The 24523-nt window shown below is 46.7% G+C and overlaps 2 protein-coding genes across 5 annotated transcripts in view; both read right to left on the bottom strand.

Moving 5' to 3' along the window:
* The window catches only part of LRRK1 (leucine rich repeat kinase 1), a 127551-nt gene extending 111409 nt beyond the window's left edge, over positions 1 to 16142 (bottom strand). For all 4 annotated transcript variants that reach the window (XM_032622973.1, XM_032622974.1, XM_032622975.1 and 1 more), the window contains exons 1-2: positions 16010 to 16142; positions 11152 to 11402 (exon numbers count right to left, since the gene is read on the bottom strand). In XM_032622973.1, the coding sequence (XP_032478864.1) occupies positions 11152 to 11251 (100 nt within the window). In that variant the 5' untranslated portion in view covers positions 11252 to 11402; positions 16010 to 16142. The remainder of the gene's footprint in view (positions 1 to 11151; positions 11403 to 16009) is intronic.
* Positions 16143 to 21083: 4941 nt separating this feature from the next.
* ALDH1A3 (aldehyde dehydrogenase 1 family member A3) overlaps positions 21084 to 24523 on the bottom strand; it is a 42120-nt gene continuing 38680 nt past the window's right edge. The window contains exon 13 of the mRNA XM_032624902.1: positions 21084 to 21638. Within this exon, the coding sequence (XP_032480793.1) occupies positions 21566 to 21638 (73 nt within the window). The 3' untranslated portion in view covers positions 21084 to 21565. The remainder of the gene's footprint in view (positions 21639 to 24523) is intronic.

Below are 24523 nucleotides of genomic sequence, written 5' to 3'. Positions count from 1 at the left end.
ATGCCCACCTCTCCCTTGGATGGATGAAGGGATGGCATCCAAGCTCAGTTTCCATGGGTCTAGTGCCTGGAGGTTCTATAACATCCCACAGCCCCAAGTGATTCCCCTATAGGCAGCCAGCACCCACCCTGCCACATCATGAAGAGGCTAGCCTCTGGGAGTGGAGATCCATGCTGGATGCTCTGCTGGACTGGAACCCACTCCCATGCAGCAGATGCCCTGGCAAGCCTCCCTGTGAGAGGATGAGAGACTGGGGACCACAGGCAACCCATCCTGCAGACCCAGGCTTTGTGATTTCCTCTCCCTCAATGAAGCTTCTTCCTTAACCCAGGCAGGTGATGTTATAGAATTTCTGTTGACCAGAGGGGACTGCCTGGTGGGACAGAAACAATACTACGTATTTATAGGCACTGACATAATTAACAATGGTATAAAACATGGCAAAACGTCCATACTAACTTTGAATAATGGCTACCTTTGGGGGTTTATGAAGAGCAGTTACCAGGGAGAGTTCCAAAGGGGGCTCTAACTATTCTTGTCATGTTTTACTTCTTAAAATAATTGTTGAAGTGAAAATGGCTTAATATTAATATCAGTTAAATCTGAGTGTGTGTACATCCTTGATCCTTTTTCTTTTACTCCTCACATCTAATGCATTATCGATTTCTGTGGTGTGCTGTGTCAAAGATGACCACAAACTTTTGGCATTCCTTCCTTTGGGAGCCGGAATCTAATATTTCCCATCCTGCATGGAATCCGGACTTACTTTCTGACTTGTTTTGACCAACAGAGGGCGGAAGAAGCGATGAAGAGACAGTTCAGGCATAAGCCTTAGTAAGGCCTCAGAGTTTCTGCTTCTGAGCTCTGGGAATTCAACTGCTAAGCTGTATACAGGCTGGGGGTGGACGTCTGGATGAGCATGTGGGAAGAGCAGTCACGGTGAGGAGCACCGAATTATCAGACATGGGAGTGAGGCAAGAAGAACCACCCGCTGAGCCCTGCTGATTCCTGACTCACAGAATCCCGGGAAACTATAAACTGCTGTGGTTTTAAGCAAGTGAGTTATGCAGTAGTTTGTTACATAAGTCCTCAGAAAAGAGTCCCACTCCAACCTCTTCTTCCTTTCCTGCCCCACCGTCCTGGGCTACCCTGGGCCTTCTTTCCAGAGCTCTGGTAACAGCCTTCTAGTTGATTGCAATTTTCCCTAATAATGCTTTGAATCCTATAATTATTGGTTTATCTGGAATTCATTATAAAAATGTTTATTTTAATCAATGAATTTGCATTAAGAAATAAATTAAGAAATTAACTGAGAAGACACTGCATATATGTGACAGGAACAGAATGCTATGAAAAGAAACAATCAAGAATAGGAAAGAGCTTCTGGAAGTTAAGAAGGGCTGGAAAACCTGAGGGAAAAGATAAGCAACAGGAGTTCCAGAAAAGCAAACAAACCAAAACAATAAAGAGAAAAAGCAGAGGAAGATAATACTATCAATGAAAATACAAGGACTTTTCCAGGCCTGAAAGGGATAAATTGTTGACCTACCCTGTACCAAGCAGCATGAAGGATAAAGACCCTCACCCAGGTCTTTTGTTATGAAATTTCAGAAGACCAGACATACAGGGAAGATTCTAAAGGCTTCTAGAGAGGAAAAAACAAGTCACCCACAAAGCGATGAGAATCAGACCACATCAGAGGACAACAGAGCAGGCTCTTCCAAGGTCTAAAGGCAAATGATTTCCACTTGGGATCACGGCGAAGACCAATGGAAGATGCTTTCAGGAAAACCGAGTCTCACATGTGCCACCACAGCCCTTTCTGAGTTTTCTTACTCATGTGCTCCAGGCAAATGAGGGCTCAAAATAAGAGTTCTGGGCTTCCCTGGTGGCGCAGTGGTTGAGAGTCTGCCTGCCGATGCAGGGGACACAGGTTCGTGCCCCAGTTCGGGAAGATCCCACATACCGCGGAGCGGCTGGGCCTGTGAACCATGGCCACTGAGCCTGCGTGTCCAGAGCCTGTGCTCTGCAACAGGAGAGGCCACAACAGTGAGAGGCCCACGTACCGCAAAAAAATTAAAAAGTAAAAAAAAATAAGAGTTCTGAGTAAGAGGTGGGAACCAGGTGGAGGTAAAAAGTAGGCAAGAGGTGTGCGTCTCCTGAGCCCCACAGAACATGGATGACACTGAGTCCCCAGGCCAAGTCATAGCAATGAGAACATATCATTTAATGTTGCAAAAGCAACCCAGAGATGAGTCCACACTGATAGAATTAAGTGGGAGGGAGCATCTGGGAGGTGTGGTGCAAGGGGAAAGAAATAGTCCTCTATCGTGGCAGGCAGGCAGGCAGGCAGCAGACTCTGTCTCAACGGATGGAGCAAGAGAAATGTGCAGGCATATTCTTTATGTAGAGAAATGGTGATGACCTGAAGAACTAAAACCAGAAACAGGAAATAGAGACACTTTTGGGAGCTGCCGCTGGGGCTTTGCCTTATAGTCCATATGTATCACTTGCTTCCTTAACTAGGGCTGTGTATTACTTTGATAATTTTTAATGTGCTTACTCTTTGATCCTGCCATTCTGCTGGGGTATACTCAACTCTTATGGTAAGAAGCAAAATATGGAAAGAATCTAAAGGCACCTTAATAGCAGATTGATTAAATAAATGTTGTTGTATTTACACTATGGAACTTGATGCAAATGAAAAAGACTCCATCACTCAAGTAAACAAAAGTTGCACAACGCATGTACAATTGAATGTCATGCATGTAAACCCAGAAATATACACAAAAAAGAATTGTGTGTGTATGGACATGAGTGTAGGAAGAGGATGGAAAAGAAACACACTCAGCTAACAGTGGTCACCTGGGCAGGATGGCATTTGATTTTATATGAGAATGTGTGTGATTACACACAAGTAACTTTTTCATAACTTCGGGGAGGCCCCTGCCCGCTATCAGGCAGGGGTTCTTTGCTTGTTTTTTGCTTTTGAACCCAGAAGTGCTGGTGATGTTTGCATGGGGACACGGGTGACCACCCATTGGAGGCTTTTGATTCTGAGAGCAGAAGGGAGGGGTGCAAACAGCCTGAAGGGTCTGCCCTGGCCTCTTCTACCTCTAACTCCCAGGTGTAGGCCACTTGTGACCACCCACCTGTCTAAGAGCTCACAGGGCCATCTGAAGTCCAAAATGAGCTACTAAAAGGAACTTGAAGAGTGTCATTCTTGAATACAAAATGTATTCAAATTCTAACCTCAAATTTGCATCATCACTTGGTTCTACATTCAAAATAATGGACTAAATTTTTCAATGCCTTTAAATATCTCTATGTGCTGAAAAATTCAAAGTGCCCCAACTAAGTTATTTTTGGCTTTGGTTCTCCTGAAATGAATAGGTAAGCAATTGATTTTAAACCAACACCTGGTGACATGCCTGGCCACTGGATGCTGGACAATGTAGATGACATAAAAGCTGCGAGGCATAAACATAGCAAGAATTAACAAAATGAAGTACAGTCCTAAAAAGTTATTTACGGGCTTCCCTGGTGGCGCAGTGGTTGGGAGTCCGCCTGCCGATGCAGGGGACGCGGGTTCGTGCCCCGGTCTGGGAAGATCCCACATGCCGCGGAGCGGCTGGGCCCGTGAGCCATGGCCGCTGAGCCTGCGCGTCCGGAGCCTGTCCTCCGCAACGGGAGAGGCCACAACAGTGAGAGGCCCGCGTAACGCATAAAAAAAAAAAAAAAAAAAGTTATTTACAATTGAAAATATAATTTCTAACTAATGTGTGATTCCTTCTATAATATCAGGGTTATGGGCTTAGGAAGGGTTGTACTGCTTGAGATGTACACTTCTGTTTTTTGCTTTTTTATCTTTTATTCTTTATAACAAATGTCAATAAATAGCAAGATGGTTAAGTAGAATCTGGAGGAACTGAACACAGGGGTGGCTAGGATGGTGAACAGACTCAGAACTGGGAATTCTAAGGAATATTGGAAGCCCCTATTTTCATTCATCAGAGTTCCTGAATATGTGTGTGAAATCAATATACTAGAGTTTGGACTTAAATGTTATCGGGTGTGATAATTTATATGTTATTTAGTTCTCTCAATTCCCAGAGTTAAAGAATTTCACAAAAATCCCAGTTATGGCTTCTTCAGAGTCTGGCTGATGTGGACCAGGAAACCAGGGAAGTGGGAGAAAATCCTTATCCCTCTGCACTGGGGCCTGGGGACGTCCACGCAGGCACCTGCTCACAGGCCACTGACCTCTTCGTGGAGGCCAGGGCACAGAGCTGGAAAGAGAATCTCCTCTCCTGGCCACTGAGTAGCTGCCCTGGTGAAGGAGTCAGGGGCAAATGTGGGGAATGGGAAGGGGAAGGTCGGCTGAGGCCCTGGGTGAACTTCAGGCTCTGGCCACCTAGAATGGGGTGGGGGGATGGGGCGCTCCAGAGAGCCCCCACACACAGGGTGGAGGGAAGGGGTGGGAGGCTGCTCTCCCCTTGGGCCCAGGTGGTCATGGCCTAACGGTTAGTCCACAGACTAAAAGGCAAAAGCTTGGTGATATCCAAGTGAAATGTGTAACGTTGTGGGCTGCCTGCTCTTGAAGGCAGTGGGATGGTTTGCTCAGCCTAAAAAGGAATCCACAGGGAGGGCAACGCATCAAAGTTAGTTATTTCAAGAAAGGGGTTAAGGGATGCCAATCAGCCTAGGCAGGTGGAGCTAGAGGCAGTGGAGACAGGACTGGCCTCTGCAGCAGCACACACTTCCCAACAGAGCAGCCCACAGAAAGGCTGGAATATTCAAGAAGGAGTCAGCTCCCTGTTGCTAGAAGTAAGCAAGCATATTCCGAACAAATAATCAGATGATCTAAGCCTCAGATTTAGGTTAATGTTAAAAGCCCCATCAAACCCAGAGCTTCTGTCATTGGGCAGGACTTTGCAGGCATGAAGCACAGCTGTGTTAACTGCTCCCACATGGATGGATGCCCATGGCCATTTCTCCTGTGACCTAGGCCACCACACAGCTTCCCTCCTCTTCACCTCTCTCAGTAAGGGATTCCTTACTGGACAATGGCTACGGTCCCTGGGGGGGCCCAGTGCTGCTCCTGCAGCCAGGCTGGAGAGGGCACCCTGCTGACCACAGTCCTAGCAAAGCCGTGTCCTCCCAGCAGGCATGAGCAGGACACCAAGTCCAGGAACAGCTTAACATGTGGGCTGGTGGTTACACTCTGAAAGGCACACAAAACGATGGATCTGCCCCTTGTAGGAGTTCCTACAGTGGCTCACTAAGAAAGCATGCTGCCACTGGAGGGGCACTTCCTAGTCACGCTATTTCGTATTTCTATTTCTGGAAAGCAGGCAGAGCCCCCACTCGGGCAAATCTACTTGGCTCTTGTATTAAAAAGTTATTTTCAAAACAGATCTGAAAAAGCCAAAGGAAGAAGAAAAGGACATTGGAAGTAGCTATGTAAAAACCTAGGATTTGAAGGCCTTCTGGAATGTTCCTTCTCCTTCTTTGGTCCATGCTGTGAGAGGCAGGCAGCGGAAGTCAGGACCACTCACAGAGAGGTGGGGGATGTGGACCACCTCAGGTGATGTCTGTCCAAGCGCCTCTCACCCTTGGTGAGATCCTGAAGAGTCTCACCAAGCGTTCTTAGCCTGAATTATCTAGAAGTTTCCTCACTTCTCTGCTCCCCAGGAGCCTTACCTCAGCTGACAGGACAGGTTTTTCCACTCTGACTGGTGTGAGACGGATGTGGAAGAATGTCTAATGATATGTTTGTCAAACTGGCTGGGTCCGCAGTCCTGGCCCAGTATCTCACTGACCCTCGTTCTCTCAGCTAACACACTCTGAACCCATCCATGTGCTCTAAACATTCCTCCTGCACCGAAGCCCAGCTGAATGCTGATAGTACTAATAAGGTTGTAATACACCTTTCTGGGGCACAACTGTGCTGCACAAACATAGAACAGGCACACATAGCCCACATGGCACCACAGGCAGTTGGAGAAGCACTCACATATTCATGGGTGCTGAAAGGGTTAACCATTCTCAACCAGCACAAGGTGAATTGTGTAAGTCAAAACAGGTAGAGGCACCAACAAACACACCCAGTACACACACACACACACACACACACACACACACACACACACACACACAAAGACCACTACCAAAAGCCCAAAGGTAAAAAGTTAGTTTTTTACTCATTTTATGAAAGTTTGGATCTTTTCCTAACTCTACTTGGAAGTATAATGATAACATTATTTCCAAAGCATGGTATCTTCCAAGGATTTTTAAAAGGTGAGAGAGCTGCTCCTACATTGAGAATAACTTGGGTATCCACTGGTCCTCTTTCTGACAATCAGTTTCCCGCAGGCAGTGCTGCGAATCAGGTCTGTAACGGTCATCCCTGGGGTGAGGCTGGTGGACTGGGGGGAAGGGGAGGGGAGGCATGACTCCTCTGGGGAGAAGGTGGGGCAGAAAAAAATCCAGCTCATCCAATGGGGACAGAACTCAGAGGGTGGGCCCCATGGGAAGCACAGCTGCAGGTTCCTGGAGTCAAATATTGCCCCATTTAATCCAGAAAGAAATTCGTGGGAAAGAGGCCAGTTAAAGCAAATTTGATCTTGGAAATGAGCACCCAACGAGGGAGGAGGTACGCAGGTTGGATCCTAATCACAAAACTTCCATACTTAAAGAGAAAACAATTTTTAAAATAAGTTGCAATATTATTCTCTGGTTGCAAAAGTAATGCAAAACAACCACAAAAGAACGCATGCACATTGTATCCCTATGGGTAAGCAAAGAGCAGTGGCTATAATCCCCAGTGACTGTGCTACTCTTTGAATGTCACCTGCTCCCAGGCTATGGTCTTGGTGTATATAGTTCTATTTTGTGAAACTGAAATCCAACATGCGATATTTTAAAATTGGGCCCACAGAGCTCCGCGGTCAAGGTGAAGATCAGCGGTGGGATTCACCACCCCCACCCCTCCACGACTGCCCATCAAAGCAACTCCACTGTTATAGCTGTTATGTGGGCTGGGGCTCCAGGTAAAGTTTCATGAGAGAAAAGCTCTGTGGGCTGCTTAAATAAATAAATAGAAATACATAAATAAGATACAATTTTAAAGTACTGAAGCCCACCCACTCCTATCATGGTACATGAATGATGGACAACAATCCTCCCCCTCTGCCTGAATCCACAGCCTGGCTGTGGCCTCCTCGTGCAGGGAGCTCTTCACTTGGGCTCCTCGGGTCATGTGACTTTCTTTGGCCAAGGGCAGAGGCATGGAGGCGACAGCGTGCCACGCTGAGCCTAGGCCTTAAGAGACATGGAATGTTTTTGCTTTCCCCGCTTGTACCTCTGCAACTGGCAGGGAAGAAGGTGCCCTGCCAGCCTGCTGGTCTCAGGAGGTTAGGAGCCACATGAAGCAGAGTGCAGACTGCAGCACACAGCAGAGACTCCCCAGACCCCTGCTGGCCAGGAGGCCAGAAATAGATGCTGATTGGCACATCCCACTAAGATTCTGTGTCTGTCTGGATCAGGGTTCAGAGAGGCTGAGCCACTCAGCTGAGGTCACCCAGAACTAAGAATTGAATGCAGGCCTAATACCCCACAGACAGGCTCTTGAGCCCTCATCACACTGTGTGAGTCCCAGAAGTGTCTTCCCACCCCTTCTCACTCAGTGAAAGGAAACAGTCATAAACCGGCTGTGGGGTTCTAAACAAGACAGTGACAGAAGTACACATCACTCTAGGTTATAGGTAGTTAGTAGTGGCTCCTTAATCCAGAGCCCAGGTAATGGATTCAGCATTCCCAGTACCCACACAGGTCCCCGTGGTGTCACTGTCTTCCCCTAGACCTGGCAGGAAAGCAGGGTGGGTCCTCTGCTGCCCTCATTCACTGCTCTCAGGTGAGCTGAACGGTAGCTGCAAGAGGCCAGGAGGGGCCTGATGTCGGGCTACTAAGCCATGTAAGCAGCCTGCTGCCAGCAGGAGGGGAGTGTTGTAGGGTTTCATCCCTGGGGGTCCTAGGGCAAGCCCTCCACACTCAGCTCCTTGGCTACCACCTATGGGACCTTTCAACTCTTGAAGAATGGGCATAAATTTGTATTTTCTTCATAATTTCCATAATGCTGAGCCATAGGACAGAATTTTACAATGTATTTCAGGTCACTTTTTTCTCATCTTCTTCAACTCTGTGTTTATGTGTTTTCTTCCGTGCATAAACACATCCCTGAGCATCAGGGTTCACAAGACACCACCTCCCCTGTCGGCACCTTCCAGCCCTAAGCAGTAGAACAGTACCAGTGGGGGCTGCACAATTCCCATAGGCTCCTCAAGCCTTGTGTGTGTCCTGAGGCTCAGCCAGAACAGGGAGGTGCGGAGTCCTGAGATTCCACTGGGGAAAGAGGCCCCTGAGGCAGAAAAGACCATTCTGAGCCTGCTCCCTCCCACCTGGTGATCACAGCTGTCAGGGAGAGGCAACTGGCTGTAGGAGTAGTGTAAAGTTCAGATCCAGACCTCAAAGGAGGAAAATGAGGGCTAGGAGTGTCAACACTTTGGCCTCTCATGCACATGAACATTCCCTGGTCATTGTCCTACCTCAGGCCTGGAGGCAGGGCTGGTTCCAGGTCTGTCCAGGGTCCCTTGACCCAGGTCCCCAGGAACTGTAAGAGTCAGTGAGGATTCCTGGGCACCTTGAGGTCTCAGCCTTGCCTCTCTGTTGGTGGAACACTGGCACGACCTGGGAGCCTGTTAGAAATGCAAATTCTCGGTGCCCCCAGACTCACAGGATGAGAATCTGCATTTCACCAAGATCCCCAGGGGACTGGAGTATATACTGCAATTTGAGAAATGCTGCTCTAATTTGCTGGTCCAAATCATTTAGACCAGTTGATTCTCACCCCCAGCTGCACAGTAGGATCGTGGAGGTGGGGAAGCAAGAACTTTTAAAAAATACCCCCAGGATGCTGCTCCAGTGGAGCTGGGGGTGCCTGTGCACTGATAGCTTTAGGCACTGCCCAGTGTTTCTGGGGGCCAGGGTGGAGATCCACCGCTCTTTACCAGGATGAGGACGGGGCAGAGTCTCCTCTGGGGCTTTTTCAGATGACACAGCCACCCACCCAGTGAGCCCCAGAAGGACCCAGCATCCCTGCCCCCACCATCATTCCTCCGGATTGCTGAGGAGAGGCAGATGGGATACTGCAGCTGAGAGTGCCCTGGAAGGAGGTTCTACCCAAAATCAGGAATAGCATTCCACGCACGTCACCTTGATCTCATGCTAATAAGACACGGCCTTCCTAACAAGCAACTGAAAAAAGGCATACATCCAGGGCTTCCCTGGTGGCTCAGCGGTTGAGAGTCTGCCTGCCGATGCAGGGGACACGGGTTCGTGCCCCGGTCCGGGAAGATCCCACGTGCTGCAGAGTGGCTGGGCCCGTGAGCCATGGCCGCTGAACCTGCGCGTCTGGAGCCTGCGCGTCCAGAGCCTGCGCGTCCAGAGCCTGCGCGTCCAGAGCCTGCGCGTTCAGAGCCTGTGCTCCGCAACGGGAGAGGCCACAACAGTGAGAGGGCCGCGTACCGCAAATAAACAAAAAAACAAAAACAAACAAAAAAAGGCATACATCTGAAAAAACAAAAAGAAAACTTTTCAAAAAGTGCAAGTCAAACACTCTGGGAACATTTAGTGCTGGAAGCAATTCTTTTCTCATTTCATAATCTGACTTATGTGTAAAGAAATCTTTCAGAAATATCACCTTAGTTAGACTTTGGGCATTTTCGATGGAGAAAAAACAATAAGTAACTGAACAAAATGTCTACCGAGCCAGGTACAACATTGAATCGCTAACTCCACAGAGGTACAAACCCACAGGTCCTCTCAAATCCCACAGGATGACCTATACTTTGAGGATGACAGTCCAGGGCTAAGACAGGGTTCAAAGGGCAGTTCTGCCCATTACAGGTTGTTGACCCTGACCAAGTTTCTACATCTCTCTTATTCTCATGTTCCTCAGTTATAAAATGGGGATAGAAGTACCATTTATAGGTTGTCGTGAGGATTAAATGAGGTTATTTCCTAAAACACCAAACCCAGTGCCCCATATGTACTAAGGGCTTAACAAATATTTATTGTTAACAATATCAATGATATCCTATTTGGGATAAAAGTGATGCAACTCTGGTGAACAATCCAGCAATATGTGTAAAGAGACTTAAAAACATTCAAATCTAATAGTCCTGTTTCTGTAAATCTATCTTAAGGAAATAATCTCAAAACCATGTATAAAAAGATGGGCATGGAATGATTTTGGTCTGAGTCAGCAACTAGAAGCAACACAGGGCTTCCCTGGTGGTGCAGTGGTTGAGAGTCCGCCTGCCGATGCAGGGGACACAGGTTCGTGCCCCAGTCCAGGAAGATCTCACATGCTGCAGAGAGGCTGGGCCCGTGAGCCATGGCCGTTGAGCCTGCGCGTCCGGAGCCTGTGCTCCGCAACGGGAGAGGCCACAACAGTGAGAGGCTCGCGTACCGCAAAAACAAACAAACTAGAAGCAACACAAATGTCCCAAAACATCCAGTGGGAGAGTAAGAATTAGGTCAATCATTTTGCACAGTGCACCCAAATAAGATATTTCCCTGGATCCCACAAGCTAGGTGACTGACACAAAGTTAGGGGAAAAAAGTAGGATACTGAAGTATATATACTATAATAAGTAAATAAGTTAAAACAAAGTCCCTGCAGCCCAGAGAAGCTGACTAGAAGACAACATACCTAGATATTAACTGTGTTTAGGGCAGTGGGACTCTGGGTGATTACTCTTTCTACTTCTTTTTTCTTTTTTCAATTTTTCTTTAATAAACGTATTATTTGTATAGTGAGAACACAAAACCAAATCCCCATTAAAAAAAATCTTTTTAACAAACATGAAATGATGCCCTGATTCTTAAGATCCATATAAATCTTAAGTCCACATAAATTTTGCCCCATGGCTCCTTCAATGTTTAGAATTTTAGTGAGAATCCCATGATATATTTTATATTGAAAAACCATACAATTCATCAAATAATTGGCAATTTATATCCTTTGGTTGAGAACCCATTGTTCGTACGTAGAACATGCAAAGCAGGCTTGGCCAGCCCTGCCCTTACCGCTGTTATGGGTCTCCATGGCGTGTCCTGGACACACGGCTGACCCTTCTGGCCCCACACACCAGTACATGCTGGGTGGTCGCCGAGACATTCCAACCATCAAGCCTCGAGGTGGCCGCTCTCCCCAGTCAGTTCCCGCAGTGGTCACAGCAGCCGCGGCTCCCTGAGGGGTGGACTAAGTCATGGCTTATAGTCCAGGGTGGACCAAGTCACAGACACAGCGTCATGGCTGAGTGGAAAGCTGTCTCGTCCTAGTGGTGAAAAAACATCAAGTCAGAAAGCTTTTCTTAACTGTCAAGTCACTTCCTGCACCCAAGCACATACTTATTTATAAGGTCACGTAAATACGCATTGGTGCTCCCCCTCCCCCTTTTTGCAACACTTCTCTTAACATTCCATCTATCCAGTCACACCCGGTCAGATGGTGGCAATGAAAAGACAGAGCACCCCCACCCCACCTCACAGCTGGGCTCCAATCTGCCCAGCTTCTCCAATCTGCCTGAGAAGAGTCCGGGTACTCCAAACAACTGTAGAACACCTACTGGTAAAGGGCTCAATCACTGCTCCATCTACACATATTCATAGTCACCGGCACGGTGACACCAAGACAACCAAATGAGGCTCCTTCCTTGCAGGGCTCATGCTCCAGTTGGGGTGGGGCAGACACACACATACACAAAACAAGGCTTCCCTTTGCCCAGAACAGACTCTCCCGGAAGCCCAGAGGTGGGCACGTAATGACAAAGAGGTAAGCACGCAGCAATCTCAAAGGAAGGGTCTGGAAGGCACTGGTACCGGTTATGAACCCAAGTCAGTTTGAGCCCTGGGAGATAACAGAAAGGGGCTTCCTACATTCTACCTGCCCCCACCACCCCAGGGGATCTTTGGCAATGTCTGGAGGCATTTTTGGTCGTCACCTCTGGTGGTGGGGGTGCTTAAAGGCATTTAGCAGGTAGCAGCCAGGAACACTGCTGAACATCCTACAGCACACAGGACAGCCGCTCACAGCCGAAAATTATCCAGAGAAACTCTGAGTTAGATTAAGACACATCTCCTAAGACTAAGGAGACTGTGATGAGGCAAGTCACTGCTCTCACATGCTGGGCTCCCACTGACCTTGGGTCCCTGACACAAGGACACAGGCTGCTATGCTGATCAAATGACCAGAAGCACCTTGAGGGTGAGATCCAGGCTCAACTTGGCAGGGCCCAGGGTGAAACACACAATGGGAAGGGATGACCATATGAAATGCATGTGTCTCTCCCAGCATTCATGTGGAGTCTATAGTACAGACATAAAAAGTATGGTGTAATTAGCAGCTGTTCTCTGAGATAGACAACTCTGAATTAGAGGGTGATAGTGTAGTCCAAAAAGAAAATTAAGGTCATGTAAATGATGCCTAAGACAACATCATCTATTAAAAACAGACATGCACCCAGGCAACTTTTCCCAGTTGCTGTGAGATTTCCAGCAAGGTCAAGTTTCTGCAGATACTTTCTACAACAGGACTGGAGGTGGTTCTTACTTGCAATAATAGTGGGAGGACTGGGAAGCCAGCAGGGTCTCCCACCTGCCCTCTGATTAACAAGCTCAGAAGGGGACTTCCCTGGTGGTCCAGTGGTTAAGACTCCCCATTTCCAATGCAGGGGGCATGGGTTCAATTCCTGGTTGGGGAACTAAGACCCCACATGCTACACAGAAAAAAAAACCCCAAAAAACAAAAGCTCAGAAAATCAATGCTGGAGGGCAGACCCACTGTCTCCCCAGTGAGCAGGTTCTAGAAGGTACCTTGAACAGGGTGGGCACTGAGTAAGCTCCGGAACAAGGCTGTGAGAGCACCGGAACTTTCTCATCTTAGAGCCTGGAAATCAGGCCCCTGGCCCAGGTGGTCTGTACTCTTATAGGCAAGGGGAGGTGGGGCTGGGAAAGCCCTGAACCAGAGGTCTTGCCCTTTGTGAGCCTGCACCTTTCCGAACTAAAGAGCAAAAGGTTTAGAGAAACCACACTTGGGAAAATCCATGTTTGAAGTTTGGGAGCCTGAAAAGTCCAAGAAGGAAGGAAGGAATGATCAATCTGGACACTACTTAGGAGACAATCAAAGCTTTGTAAATTGCAAAACCTGGAAAATCAACTTGAGAGGGGACAGGGAGAAGTAGCAAAACAGAATCTCCATTTTAAAATAAAGGCTCCAAATCACACAGCAACATTCAGAAACGAAGGCGCACAGTTGTTATCTGCTTTCAAACGCCTCTCAATATCAGCTACAAATTATACCCAACAACACCTAAAAAATCCAAATGCTAGTAGATGTTCCTTCTGAAAACAGAAGTGTCTTACCATATATGTTTTTAAGTTAAAAAAAAAATCTTAAGAATATTTTAGGCCAACCTTCACCCAGCCATTTTGTTCCCCTTTTCATTTTCAGTTTCCTTTTGAAAATCATTTTACCAATGGAGGATTTAGCCACTGGAACAGTTTTTCAGTTATAATTTGTATTTTGGCTTAGACTCTAAGGTAGAAGTTTTAAGATGAAGTAACTCAAGTTTTGCTCAATCTTTGCCCTCTAAAGGATCTTTGCTTCTTCCTGCTTCTTTTGGGTTCCGATCAATGCAACAAATAATGGTTGCAAGTTACATGTTTTCTTTACATTATAGTATATATATCCTAAAGAGGGTTTCAGGAAGTGTTCTGCAATAGTAATTATTTTAATAATTTTTAAAACCTCACCATTGATGGGAAAGAAAAAAAGGAACCTGATATTCCTTCTACAAATGTTTTTATTGGGACCTTTCCATAGGGAGTGAGCTTCATGAGTTCATGAAACTTACAGCTGGTGGGGAGGACACAGTTAAGTAAGTAAACTTTCTGACATGGAAGAAACATCCTGAACCTGCTCAGTTGTCTTTTCAGGAGGCTTGGAAAGGGCTGCCACTGCCAAAGAGCTGGAAGACACTTGCAAATGAAATGTGTTAGAAATGTTCTTATCATCCAGCTCTTTTTTGAAAAGACTGGTCGAGCTGGTTGGTGCATAGTCTTTGCACTATTGGCATCCCTTGACCAATATTGGTTTGCCTACAAAACGTGTTTAATGCATTTGTGGACATCAAAATACTACAGAGCTACAAACCAGAGAAATGTGTAGTTCTCAATCCCAGATGAGAACAGAAGCCCTTCATGAGTCTAAAGTCACAAATAAGTTAAGGCTGTCCATTCACCACTCAGTCTCTATACCTGCATGCATTTGGTGCCTCCTGGACAACTCTGGGAGTAAAGATGAAACAGTGAGCAAGGTAGGCACATAGGAAGAGTCTCTGACACCTGGAGTGCCAGTAGAGACTTCCAGGTAAGTTAAAGGAGTAATTAAACAGATAAAGTAGGAACACAGACAGTGGCAACCCAAAGGACATAGAGAGAGGGATGTGAGAGTGAGGCTGGGTTTGGCGAAGGTGGCTGTCTGGCTGGGTGGGGCAATGGCCAGGTGGTCTGAGATGGCAGAGGCCAGATCAATTGGGGGATATGCAGGGAAGGAGTTCTTCTGGATTTCATGCCAAGCACAAGAAGAAGCTATTGAAGGGTTCCAAGCAGAGGACAGACACTCTCTAATTTACCTTTTTCAAAAAATAAATTACTCTGGCTGCCAAACAGAGAATGGGGGTGGGGTGGGGGACGGGAAGTACTGCAATTGTACAGGAAAGAGAAGCTAGTACCTTGCACTAGGCAGGGTGGTGAGAAGGAAGGGAATGGATCTGGACATATGTGAGAAGTAGACCCAACAGGGCTTGCTAACAACTGAATTCAAGGGACGAGGGAATGGGATGGAAGACAGCTCCCACGTTTTTTATCTGAGCATCTGCGTTTACTACGGGCCACTCCCTGAGGTGTGGAAGCCTGGGGGAGGGAGAGGTTTGGCAGATCCCCAAACCTCCTGTAGGGACACATTAGGTGTGGGGTTTGTACGTTTTTAACTTAATTTTTTATTCTTCCAGGACATAAACAAAGATAAGTCAGACCACAAAAGGAGTTGAATGTTAAACATTTTTCAAAATCTTGTATATTCTAGTTGCCCCTTTAATGCCCGAGGAATTTGAATACAATGGGAGTGAGTAGCAAACTCTCAAAACAGTGCATTTGGTGAGAGGCTCGCTAAAAACAAAACTGCACGCTCCTGTTTTTATACTTCTCTGATCCTTGCAGGGGGATGTGCTTGTGGGAGAAAAACTTCATGGCCTCAGAACGTGAAGGAGCAGGGTGGACCGACCGCAGAGATCCCTATACTCCGCCGTTACTATCTCCCTCCGACCCCAGCCTTCCCCCACCCCCGACCGCGCTCATCTGCGCCCCCGCCTTGGAAGGTCGGCCGCAGAGACCACCAAGGAGATGGCGGGTTTTATCCGGACCCTCGGGCGAGAAGCGTGCACCGGACTTTCCGAAGAGGGCGAAGGCGCTCGGCCGTCTTGCATTGCCAGGCCGTGCCGGCAGACAGCCTCCCGGGCAGTGCCTCTCCGACACCCACACACTCAGACTCACACTCCCGCACACACGCGCGCTCGCACGGCCCGCTCCAACTTGAAGCAAGGGGTTTTCTCCCAAGGTGGAGGAAATGTGTAGACGTCCTGGTGTATTTTCCTTTTGTTGCTTGGTGTCTGCTCCCCCCGCCCCGGTGCCGTCCCGCGAGGCCTCGGGTTCCCCGCCTGGGCCCACACACCCGGCACCCCGCGAGCGCGGCGGGAGGCGGCGAGGCCGTGAGCCCAGGATCGCCCCGCGCCCCGGGCCTGGACTGCAGGGCCCAGGGCTCCACGCGGGGTCGCAGCAGGAGGTGGCGGGTCCACGACGGGGCGCGGGCCGGGTCAGCACTTACCTGAGGCGACTGCGGGCAGGGCCGCGGGCGCCTGGGACGCGGGGCTGCGCGCGGACCGGGAGGACAGCGGCGGATCGGGGCCGGGCAGCCCCTCTGCCCTCCGCCCCTGCGCCTCGGGCCGCGCGCCGGGGCCGGGCCGGGCCAGACGCACTTCCTCAATCCTGAGGAGGGCGGGCGGCGGGCGGCGCGAAGAGCGAGCGGGGCGAGGGTCAGCCGCTGAGAGGCCGCCCCACAATGGGCACGAGGAGTCCCTGCGGCCGCCAGCCTCAGTTTCCCTCACCGTAAACCCCGAGTGATCACACTCACTGCTCCCGCCCGGGTGACCACAGGGCCCGCGGGAGACCTTCTAGCGCGAGGTCTCCTCCAAGTTTGGGTACCCTGCTCTCCACGCGGGGCAGGAGCAGCGGTGAGATTGGTTGGTTTTCGGCTCAACCCAGCTTTCCCTGCCCCTCTGTTCCGCTCAGCAGCAAGATTCGCTGATGAACTTCTGACTAGTATATGTGGGTCGTAGATTCTGGCAGTAAATATTAAAAAGACGGGAATTTTCATTTGTGTACACCTCTTTATAGAGCAGACTAGAAATATGTAATTTTAAAGCTTTAATAGTTTGCAAACTATTCCAGTTTGGTGGAAGGTGGAACCTTTAATTATGGATATATACAAAGATGTCACTGGTGAATCATTTTAAATTGTCTGGGTTTTTTTTGGTGGATGGTGTGGTAGATAAACATGAGGGAGTGTAGGCAATTTATTATGTTTCAGCCTAATATAAGTATGTTACCACCATTGAGGCCATTATCCAAACGCAGATCATAAAGATTGCACGTCCATGCTTGCAGGCAGGCATCGGATTCGGCTCCACGTGCCCACCGGGGAGAGAGAAACCTGCTTGGAAAAAAGCGGATGGTTCTGCACCCTGGCAGGACCCGCACCCCAGGCTCCTCCTATGTAATGTTATGACTGGAACATTCTCAAGGAACAGAGACAAATTGCCACCACTGCTATTTCACAAAAGCCGGGCAGCTTCAGCCCCACCCCCACCCCCACCTCCACCTATGACCTTGCAGATAATCCAGGCAGTGACCACTTGGACAAGCTCCTTGGGCCCCTGTTTGCCGAGGGGGCCACGGGGCAGCTTAGCTTTGCTCCCTAGAGGCTGCCCCTCCAGCTCTCCTAGACCAGACGCCCTTCCAAAAGTGTGGGTGCAGTTTTGCAATCCTGCCCTCACCACTGCGGTTCTAATTCCAGTATGCAAAAGGAGGCAGTATGATTGCTACCGAAAAGTCCCTAATAAATTGCAGGGCGTGGCGTCCACGGTTCTGGGTGAGCCCGGCGATGGCGGTAAGGCGCCCCCTGCAAGGCGCGCGGCTCTGCCATCTAGCGATATCGTGAGGAAGCGCACGCCCAGTGCGCCGACCAGGGAGCTGACATAGCCCACGGGGATGGGGGCAATTCAATTTCTCTCTTATTTAATTTATTTATTTAAACATCTTTATTGGAGTATAATTGCTTTACAATGATGTGTTAGTTTCTGTTTTATAACAGTGAATCAGCTGTACATATACATATATCCCCATATTTCCTCCCTCTTGCGTCTCCTTCCCACCCTCCCTATCCCACCCCTCTAGGTGGTCACAAAGCACAGAGCTGATCTCCCTGTGCTATGCGGCTGCTTTCCACTAGCTATCTATTTTACATTTGGTAGTATATATAAGTCCATGCCACTCTCTCATTTCATCCCAGCTTACCCGTCCCCTCCCCGTGTCCTCAAGTCCATTCCTACGTCTGCGTCTTTATTCCTGTCCTGCCCCTAGGTTCTTCAGAACCATTTTTTTCCCCTTAGATTCCATATATATGTGTTAGCATACGGTGTTTGTTTTTCTCCTTCTGACTTACTTCACAGTGTATGACAGACTCTAGGTCCATCCACCTCACTACAAATCACTCAATTTTGTTTCTTTTTATGGCTGAGTAATATTCCATTGTATATATGTGCCACATCTTCTTTATCCATTCATCTGTTGATGGACACTTAGGTTGCTTCCATGTCCTGGCTATTATAAATAGTGCTGCAATGAACATTGTGGTACATGACTCTTTTTGAATTATGGTTTTCTCAGGGCAATTTCCTTTTTTTTTTCTATATGCAGGCCTCGCACTGCTGTGGCCTCTCCCGTTGTGGAGCACAGGCTCCGGATGTGCAGGCTCAGCAGCCATGGCTCACGGGCCCAGCAGCTCCGTGGCATGTGGGATCTTCCCGGACCGGGGCATGAAACCGTGTTCCCTGCATCAGACTCTCAACCACTGCGCCACCAGGGAAGCCCTAATTCCCCTTTTAAATGAGCTTGGGAATCGGCTTGGAAATGTCTCCACTGTAGAAAATAGCCAGGACACTTGTCACATGGGTGGCCTGTTTTGAGCTGGTTGTATCCCAGCATTTAACTCTATCCATTGGCATGTGTTACAGGTTTGCATGAGATGACTGCTACAGGTCAGTTAAGATTTCTTTCTGCTTCTTGACCCCTGCTGACCAGCATCTCATGTTGGATTGACTCCTCCTAAGGTGGGGTCAGTTGGAAGCTACCTCCCTGACCTGCCCTTTCTGCTTTCTGAAGGTGTGGTGATTGACTGACCCCTCAGTTCTTCTAGTCACCTCCCTTCATCTGGGTATTCTGTTTCCTCAGACATTTCTCCTTGGACACTTAAAAAATGTCCCTAATTATCCACCTTCAAGCTCAAGTCAGCCACATGCTAGGAGCAAGGACATTAAAAGGGCTTGGTCCACCATCAGGAGAAGCTAGGGCATTCCAAAGGGTCCACTTTTAGAGAATGTGCCAACCTACTGTGCCCCACCCCGACAGGCACACAAGGGCAGGCGTGTACACACACACATGTACACACACCACAGCCAGTATATGTCCTCAGAGTGGTTACCTTCATGGTAAAACTTCATGGTAAACCAAATGAAGGTAATGCCATTTTCCTTGAATTTTCTGCTCACATTTTGATTGGGAAATGGGAGGTTTCTAAATGCATTAAAGCATACACAAGTGCATATATTAAAAGGGATCTGATCCAAGCCTCCCTTAAATTTTCTCTGAAAGGGTGGAGCTTTACCTCTACATGGTCAAAATGATATGGACTCTCAACACGAGAGGCATGGTTGAACTTGGTGGACCTAACCAAGTACAGGAATGTTCTCGATCCAAGTTCAATGTCAGCATATGACTTGGTGATTGAGGCTTACTGGTTTGAAGCCTTAGAAACTTTAGGTAAGTTAAACCCAGACACCGAGATCCTCGTGGAAAAAAGTGGCAAAAATGGATGCTTGTGCACACAGTTGCAGGATACAGTGTCTTCCCTAAATCCCCGTGCAATCTTCCCCACCATTTCCCACACTCACATCTCCTCATCACTTTATGATAAAAAGGGACTGAGTCAGCTCAGATGACAGCTTCAACTTCACCAACTAAGATACAGAGCCTCTGAGGCCAAGCTTGCTGCCTGGTCCACCCCCAAAACCATAGAAGTGAGTTTCACACTCAAGCTAAGAGTGGGACTTGATGGATTGAGCAAATGTAATTTTGTCCTTAAGTGATTGATACCACTTTATTCCAAGCCATTTTGTACCAAAGTTCTAAGAAAAAGGTCAGCCTCCGAATGAAAAGGGGTCTGATCTTTAAATGAAAAAACATAATTTTCTCAAATATCTGATTTTATTTTATAGTTGTTGCACTGTTGAACACAATCTGCAGTTAGGGTCAGAATTCCCAGGCCAGTAGATTTTTTAAACCATACCACAGGAGTAAACCTTAACAGAAGTAAAATCTAATACTATATAGATAAATACAGTATATTACAGAAGGTTAAATACATCACCTCTGTTTACTTACAACTATAAAAAGATACATTATACCAATTATAAATAATGTAGCATTTCATATTAAAGGCATTATTGTACAATGAAAGAATAAGAACCCTCTAATGTATTATTATCAAGGTTAGTGTTTATAGTTACTTGAGATAAAATCCTGAAAATTCAGTGTATGAAGTCAAATCCTGATTTAACAAGTGACTGGTAGTCTAAGTGATGTGTTAACTGATTGAGAGAAGGTGAATTGCATAGTGCATATTTCCAACAAGAATGATAACCTCACTTCACCTAAGACTTTCTCTATACATACACTGGTTTTGACACTGACCTCCAATGATAACCTCACTTCACCTAAGACTTTCTCTATACATACACTGGTTTTGACACTGACCTCCATTTTATTACTGCCGCCCCAATTTAATTCTCAAACATAACTTAATTCTCAAACATAAGCACCGTTAGAAAAGTACTAGTTAGTAATAGTAAAAGTATCTGAATAACACAATTTCAGTTTGGTTTTGTGTTTTTAAAGCTATATGGGAACACTTTCAGTTTTCCAAGTTAAAACTTGGAATTGCACATCCTTTGGATACACAAAGAGGAAAAGAAAAATTCACAACCTGTTATTGCTGTGCTCAGGCCACTGTAGTAGCAGACCCAGTTCCTCCATGAAGTCCAGATGTTATTTGTTAATCAATCACTAATTAATATCAAAGTAGGACTTTGAAAAACCAGGGCTGTATTATAACAGCAGTCTTTTCAGTTGTGTACGTCTTACTAAAGTGTTGATACCCCAACTGGAGAAAAGGAAAACTACATAGGCAAGTGGTAGAAATGCATAATTGGGAAAAGCAAATTATGGCTCTAATTTGTAAAATGTGGGACTTAATGATCCTAGGATTTGCTATACTGTTGTAGTGTTAGAGCACTGGGTCTTTAGCAGCGATGGTGACACTAGCGACATTTCCTGCCTAAGAAAGTGCCTTGGTTAAGGTAGACAATGACATAGCATTAGATAAGCTCTTTGGGCTGTTGATTTGGTCACATTCCAAAGGCAGTATTGGTTTTAAGCTGAGTCCCACTGTCAATGTCAAGATACAGTCCTTGAAGACCATTCACATCCAAGGCCTTCAGGACCCTTCCATGGTACGTGCTTCCCCAAGGCTCCCCACATCTGATACTCCCAACCTTGTTTTTAACTTTTTTTAAACTTACTGCTATTCCTTCCCACTGAATGGTAGGAGGGGCTTGTTCTGTGGGCAGGTAACCCTGAGGAACCCGCAGGTACAGAGCCCTGTTTGCAGAACACGCAGGGATTTTGTTTTTCCAAATTCTTACTGGAGTCAGAGCCAACAAAGCATTTTTAAGCTACTGCTCGATACTTCAAATACCACTTCCTGTTGACAACACCCTGAGCCTCCTCACTGTCCCCGGGATCTGGTGGAAAGTGGAAAACAGAAATGGCCACTAGTCCCATCCCCAAGCAGGACTGCAATTTCACACACAACATTTTGGTCAATAAAACAGGAGTGTGAGAGGAAAATAAAAATCATTCAAATCCAGTAGATTTAAAGTCTCCAGAAGAAAGCATCCCAGGAAGGTCAGAATGTAGGTTTCTCTTCAGCAAGTTAGATCTGCCACATTCAGCTGTCAGATGTTTGAGGAAGGAGCCTGCCTTTCCTTCAGGGGTCCTTGTCGTCGAGTTTGATGGTGACAGTTTTCACTTCTGTGTATTCAGCCAGCGCATATTCACCTCTGTGATCACAGAAAAGAGGGAGATATAACATGGGCAGGCACTTAGCCATTCTGTGTGAACCGAGTTCTAATGCTTCACAGGCTAGTAGTACTCTATTGGGCAGTCTGGAGTCTGTGCAAAGACCAGAATGTGAGGACTTAATAGAGTCTAAGGACTGTAAGACCGTTAGTAAGTTTAAGTACCTGGATATGTAACTGAAGGTTAAATGTCAAGTTTTGTGTGTGTGTGATGCTTCTGAAATATTCAGAAGGACTAAGGGTTTGCCTTCAAAGGATGAAGGGGATTTAAAACAAAGTGGTAAATCCCTGGGTGGAGCTGCTTGAAGAGACAGAAGAGGCAGAGGCCCTAAGCTATTGACCGGGTATGTAGCCAGAGCATCCATGTTGGGCAGGGACATAGAGGACCTGGAGCTGGGGACCAGCTGTAAGAAGAGTGAGGCCAGTATGGAGCAGCAAGGGGCGCGGACATTAGCAGAGTGGACATGAGGAAGTCCGCAGCCTTTGAGTCCGTGTTTCTGGTACACATCCTTTCCTTAAGTCTTGCAGAGCCCAGTGACCCATCTCAGGCATCATGAGTCATCCTTAGGGCAGATCCCCTTCCCAGAACCAAGAGGTGGCTTTGGATCGATTTAAAAGCCTCTACAAGACTTGCTCTGCCATTATGTAAATAAGAATGTGCACCTGTTTAGGAAAAGAGGTGGCCATGGAGGCTCTGTAGCTAGAAACACTCGAGACAAAATCCCATCTCATCCCGTAGACCAGAACTTCTCAAAGTGTGGCCCCCAGACCAGCAGCACCAGCCTCACCTCAGAACTTGCTCGAAATGCAGAGACTCAGGTCCCCCAGACCTACTGTGGTAGGCAGAATAATGCCCCCCTCAAGGCGTTCACATCCTAATTCTCTGAACCTTTGAAAATATTAGGTTATATGACAAAGGGGAATTAGGGTTGCAGATGGAATTAAAATTGCTAATTAGCTGACTCATGTCAGATTTTTATCCTTCAGAACCGTGAGATAATACATTAATGTTGTTTAAGCCACTAATTTTGTGGTTATTTATTGTAGCAGCAATAGGAAATTAATACACCTACTGAACCTAGGGGCGGGGCCCAGAAATCTGTGCCTTAACAGCCAGGGGATTCACAAGCTATGGGATTCTGAGGTAGCTCAAGCTGGATAACTACTGGCTTGGATCTATGCAGTTAAGGCAAGGTTTTTGCCTTCCCTGAGCCTCAATATCATCATCTGTAAAATTGGAATACCATCACCTCCCTATAGTTATAATGATTAGAGTTGATTCAAATAGAGCAAATTTACCTACTATGTGCTAGGTAAAGAGTAAATGGTAGAAAGTAATATTATTATTTTATTGTTAATATGTCATTGAGTTCTTTGGTAGTGTCCTAAAACGAAGTTCAAGAATGATACATGACAATGGGTGAATTATTTTGTAATTTTTTCTAAACATAACAAAATATAAAAGCCATATACAGAATGCTAAATTCAACTTTTGCAGAGCAGAAAACTCCATAAAAAAACCCAAAGGCAAATTATAAACTAGAAAAAAATTACATTTACAACACTGTGTGAGAAACAGAGTGCTGTTTTCCTTAATACACAAAAAGCTCTTACGAACCAATTTAAAAAAAAAATGGAAAAATCAACAAAAGACATGAATAGTCAGTTTGCAGAAGAAAAATAAAGATTACCAATAAGTGTTAATAAGGTGCTCAACCCCTTACAATTAAAGGAATGCAAACCAAGAGTGGGAGCCCATTTTTCATGTGCTGGATTACCCAATTTTGGGAATTTATTCTGAGAACAATTCCCCATAAGTGCATAAAGATTTATGCGCAAGGAAGAACATCAGCATGGTCTGTAGCAGCAAAACCCCTTGGAAATAACTCAAAAGTCCATCATAGGAGACCACCAATAAAAAGAAGGTTAGGATATCCAAAACCCATTCTTAAGAGCAAAAAGTATTTTCCTCCCAAGTCATTTGAAAACAGAAAAAAAATACATGTTTACATCCATTATATGTATAGAAAATGTACAATAACCTTTCAAAATGAGCACATCGTATTGTACTGTAAAAATTCAACGCAGTTAATGATTTCTCAACTGCATAAAGAAAGAAAAGCAAACCAAGTGATAAAATCATGCTGAATTAGCACATAACTAGTAAGTCCAATATGAAATCACTCCTGTAAGATTAAGTGCATGAATCGCCTCATTCTTTTTATTCCTGCAGTCACTGCCCTAGTTCAAGTTCTTGTCATTCTTATTTGACCCCCTGTGGCCCTTCCTAAATGGTTTCTCACCCAGTTGTGACCGCCTTGGCGCTCACTCATCCATAAGCTCAGTCTTTCTTCCATTGGACCTCACCAGAATGTTGGGGGCATTGGCACTGCTGTTTATAGAGTTCACTGCTGTGTGCTCAGAGCCTAGCATGTGCCTGGGGCATCAAAGGTGCTCAGTAAATATATGCCAGTGAACAAATGAACAAGTGAACAAAATGAATAAAATGGATGATGGGACAGTGGTTACCTCTAACAAATGGGATTGAGGGTCAGGGGAGGGAGACCTTGACTTCCCACATGTCTCTACAGTGTGCATTTTTTTTTTTTTTTTTTTTTTTTTTTTTTTATGCGTTACGCGGGCCTCTCACTGCTGTGGCCTCTCCCGTTGCGGAGGACAGGCTCCGGACGCGCAGGCCCAGCGGCCATGGCCCACGGGCCCAGCCGCTCCGCGGCACGCGGGATCCTCCCAGACCGGGGCACGAACCCGCGTCCCCTGCATCGGCAGGCGGACTCTCAACCACTGCGCCACCAGGGAAGCCCGTGTGCATTTTTTTTTGTTACTATATTGCAAAGCAAAACAAAGAA

This window comes from Phocoena sinus, chromosome 2 (assembly GCF_008692025.1).
Source record: "Phocoena sinus isolate mPhoSin1 chromosome 2, mPhoSin1.pri, whole genome shotgun sequence".
Classification (NCBI taxonomy): Eukaryota; Metazoa; Chordata; class Mammalia; order Artiodactyla; family Phocoenidae; genus Phocoena; species Phocoena sinus.
The sequence above is the reverse complement of the archived record's forward strand: the minus strand, read 5'-3'. Positions and strand labels throughout refer to the sequence as shown.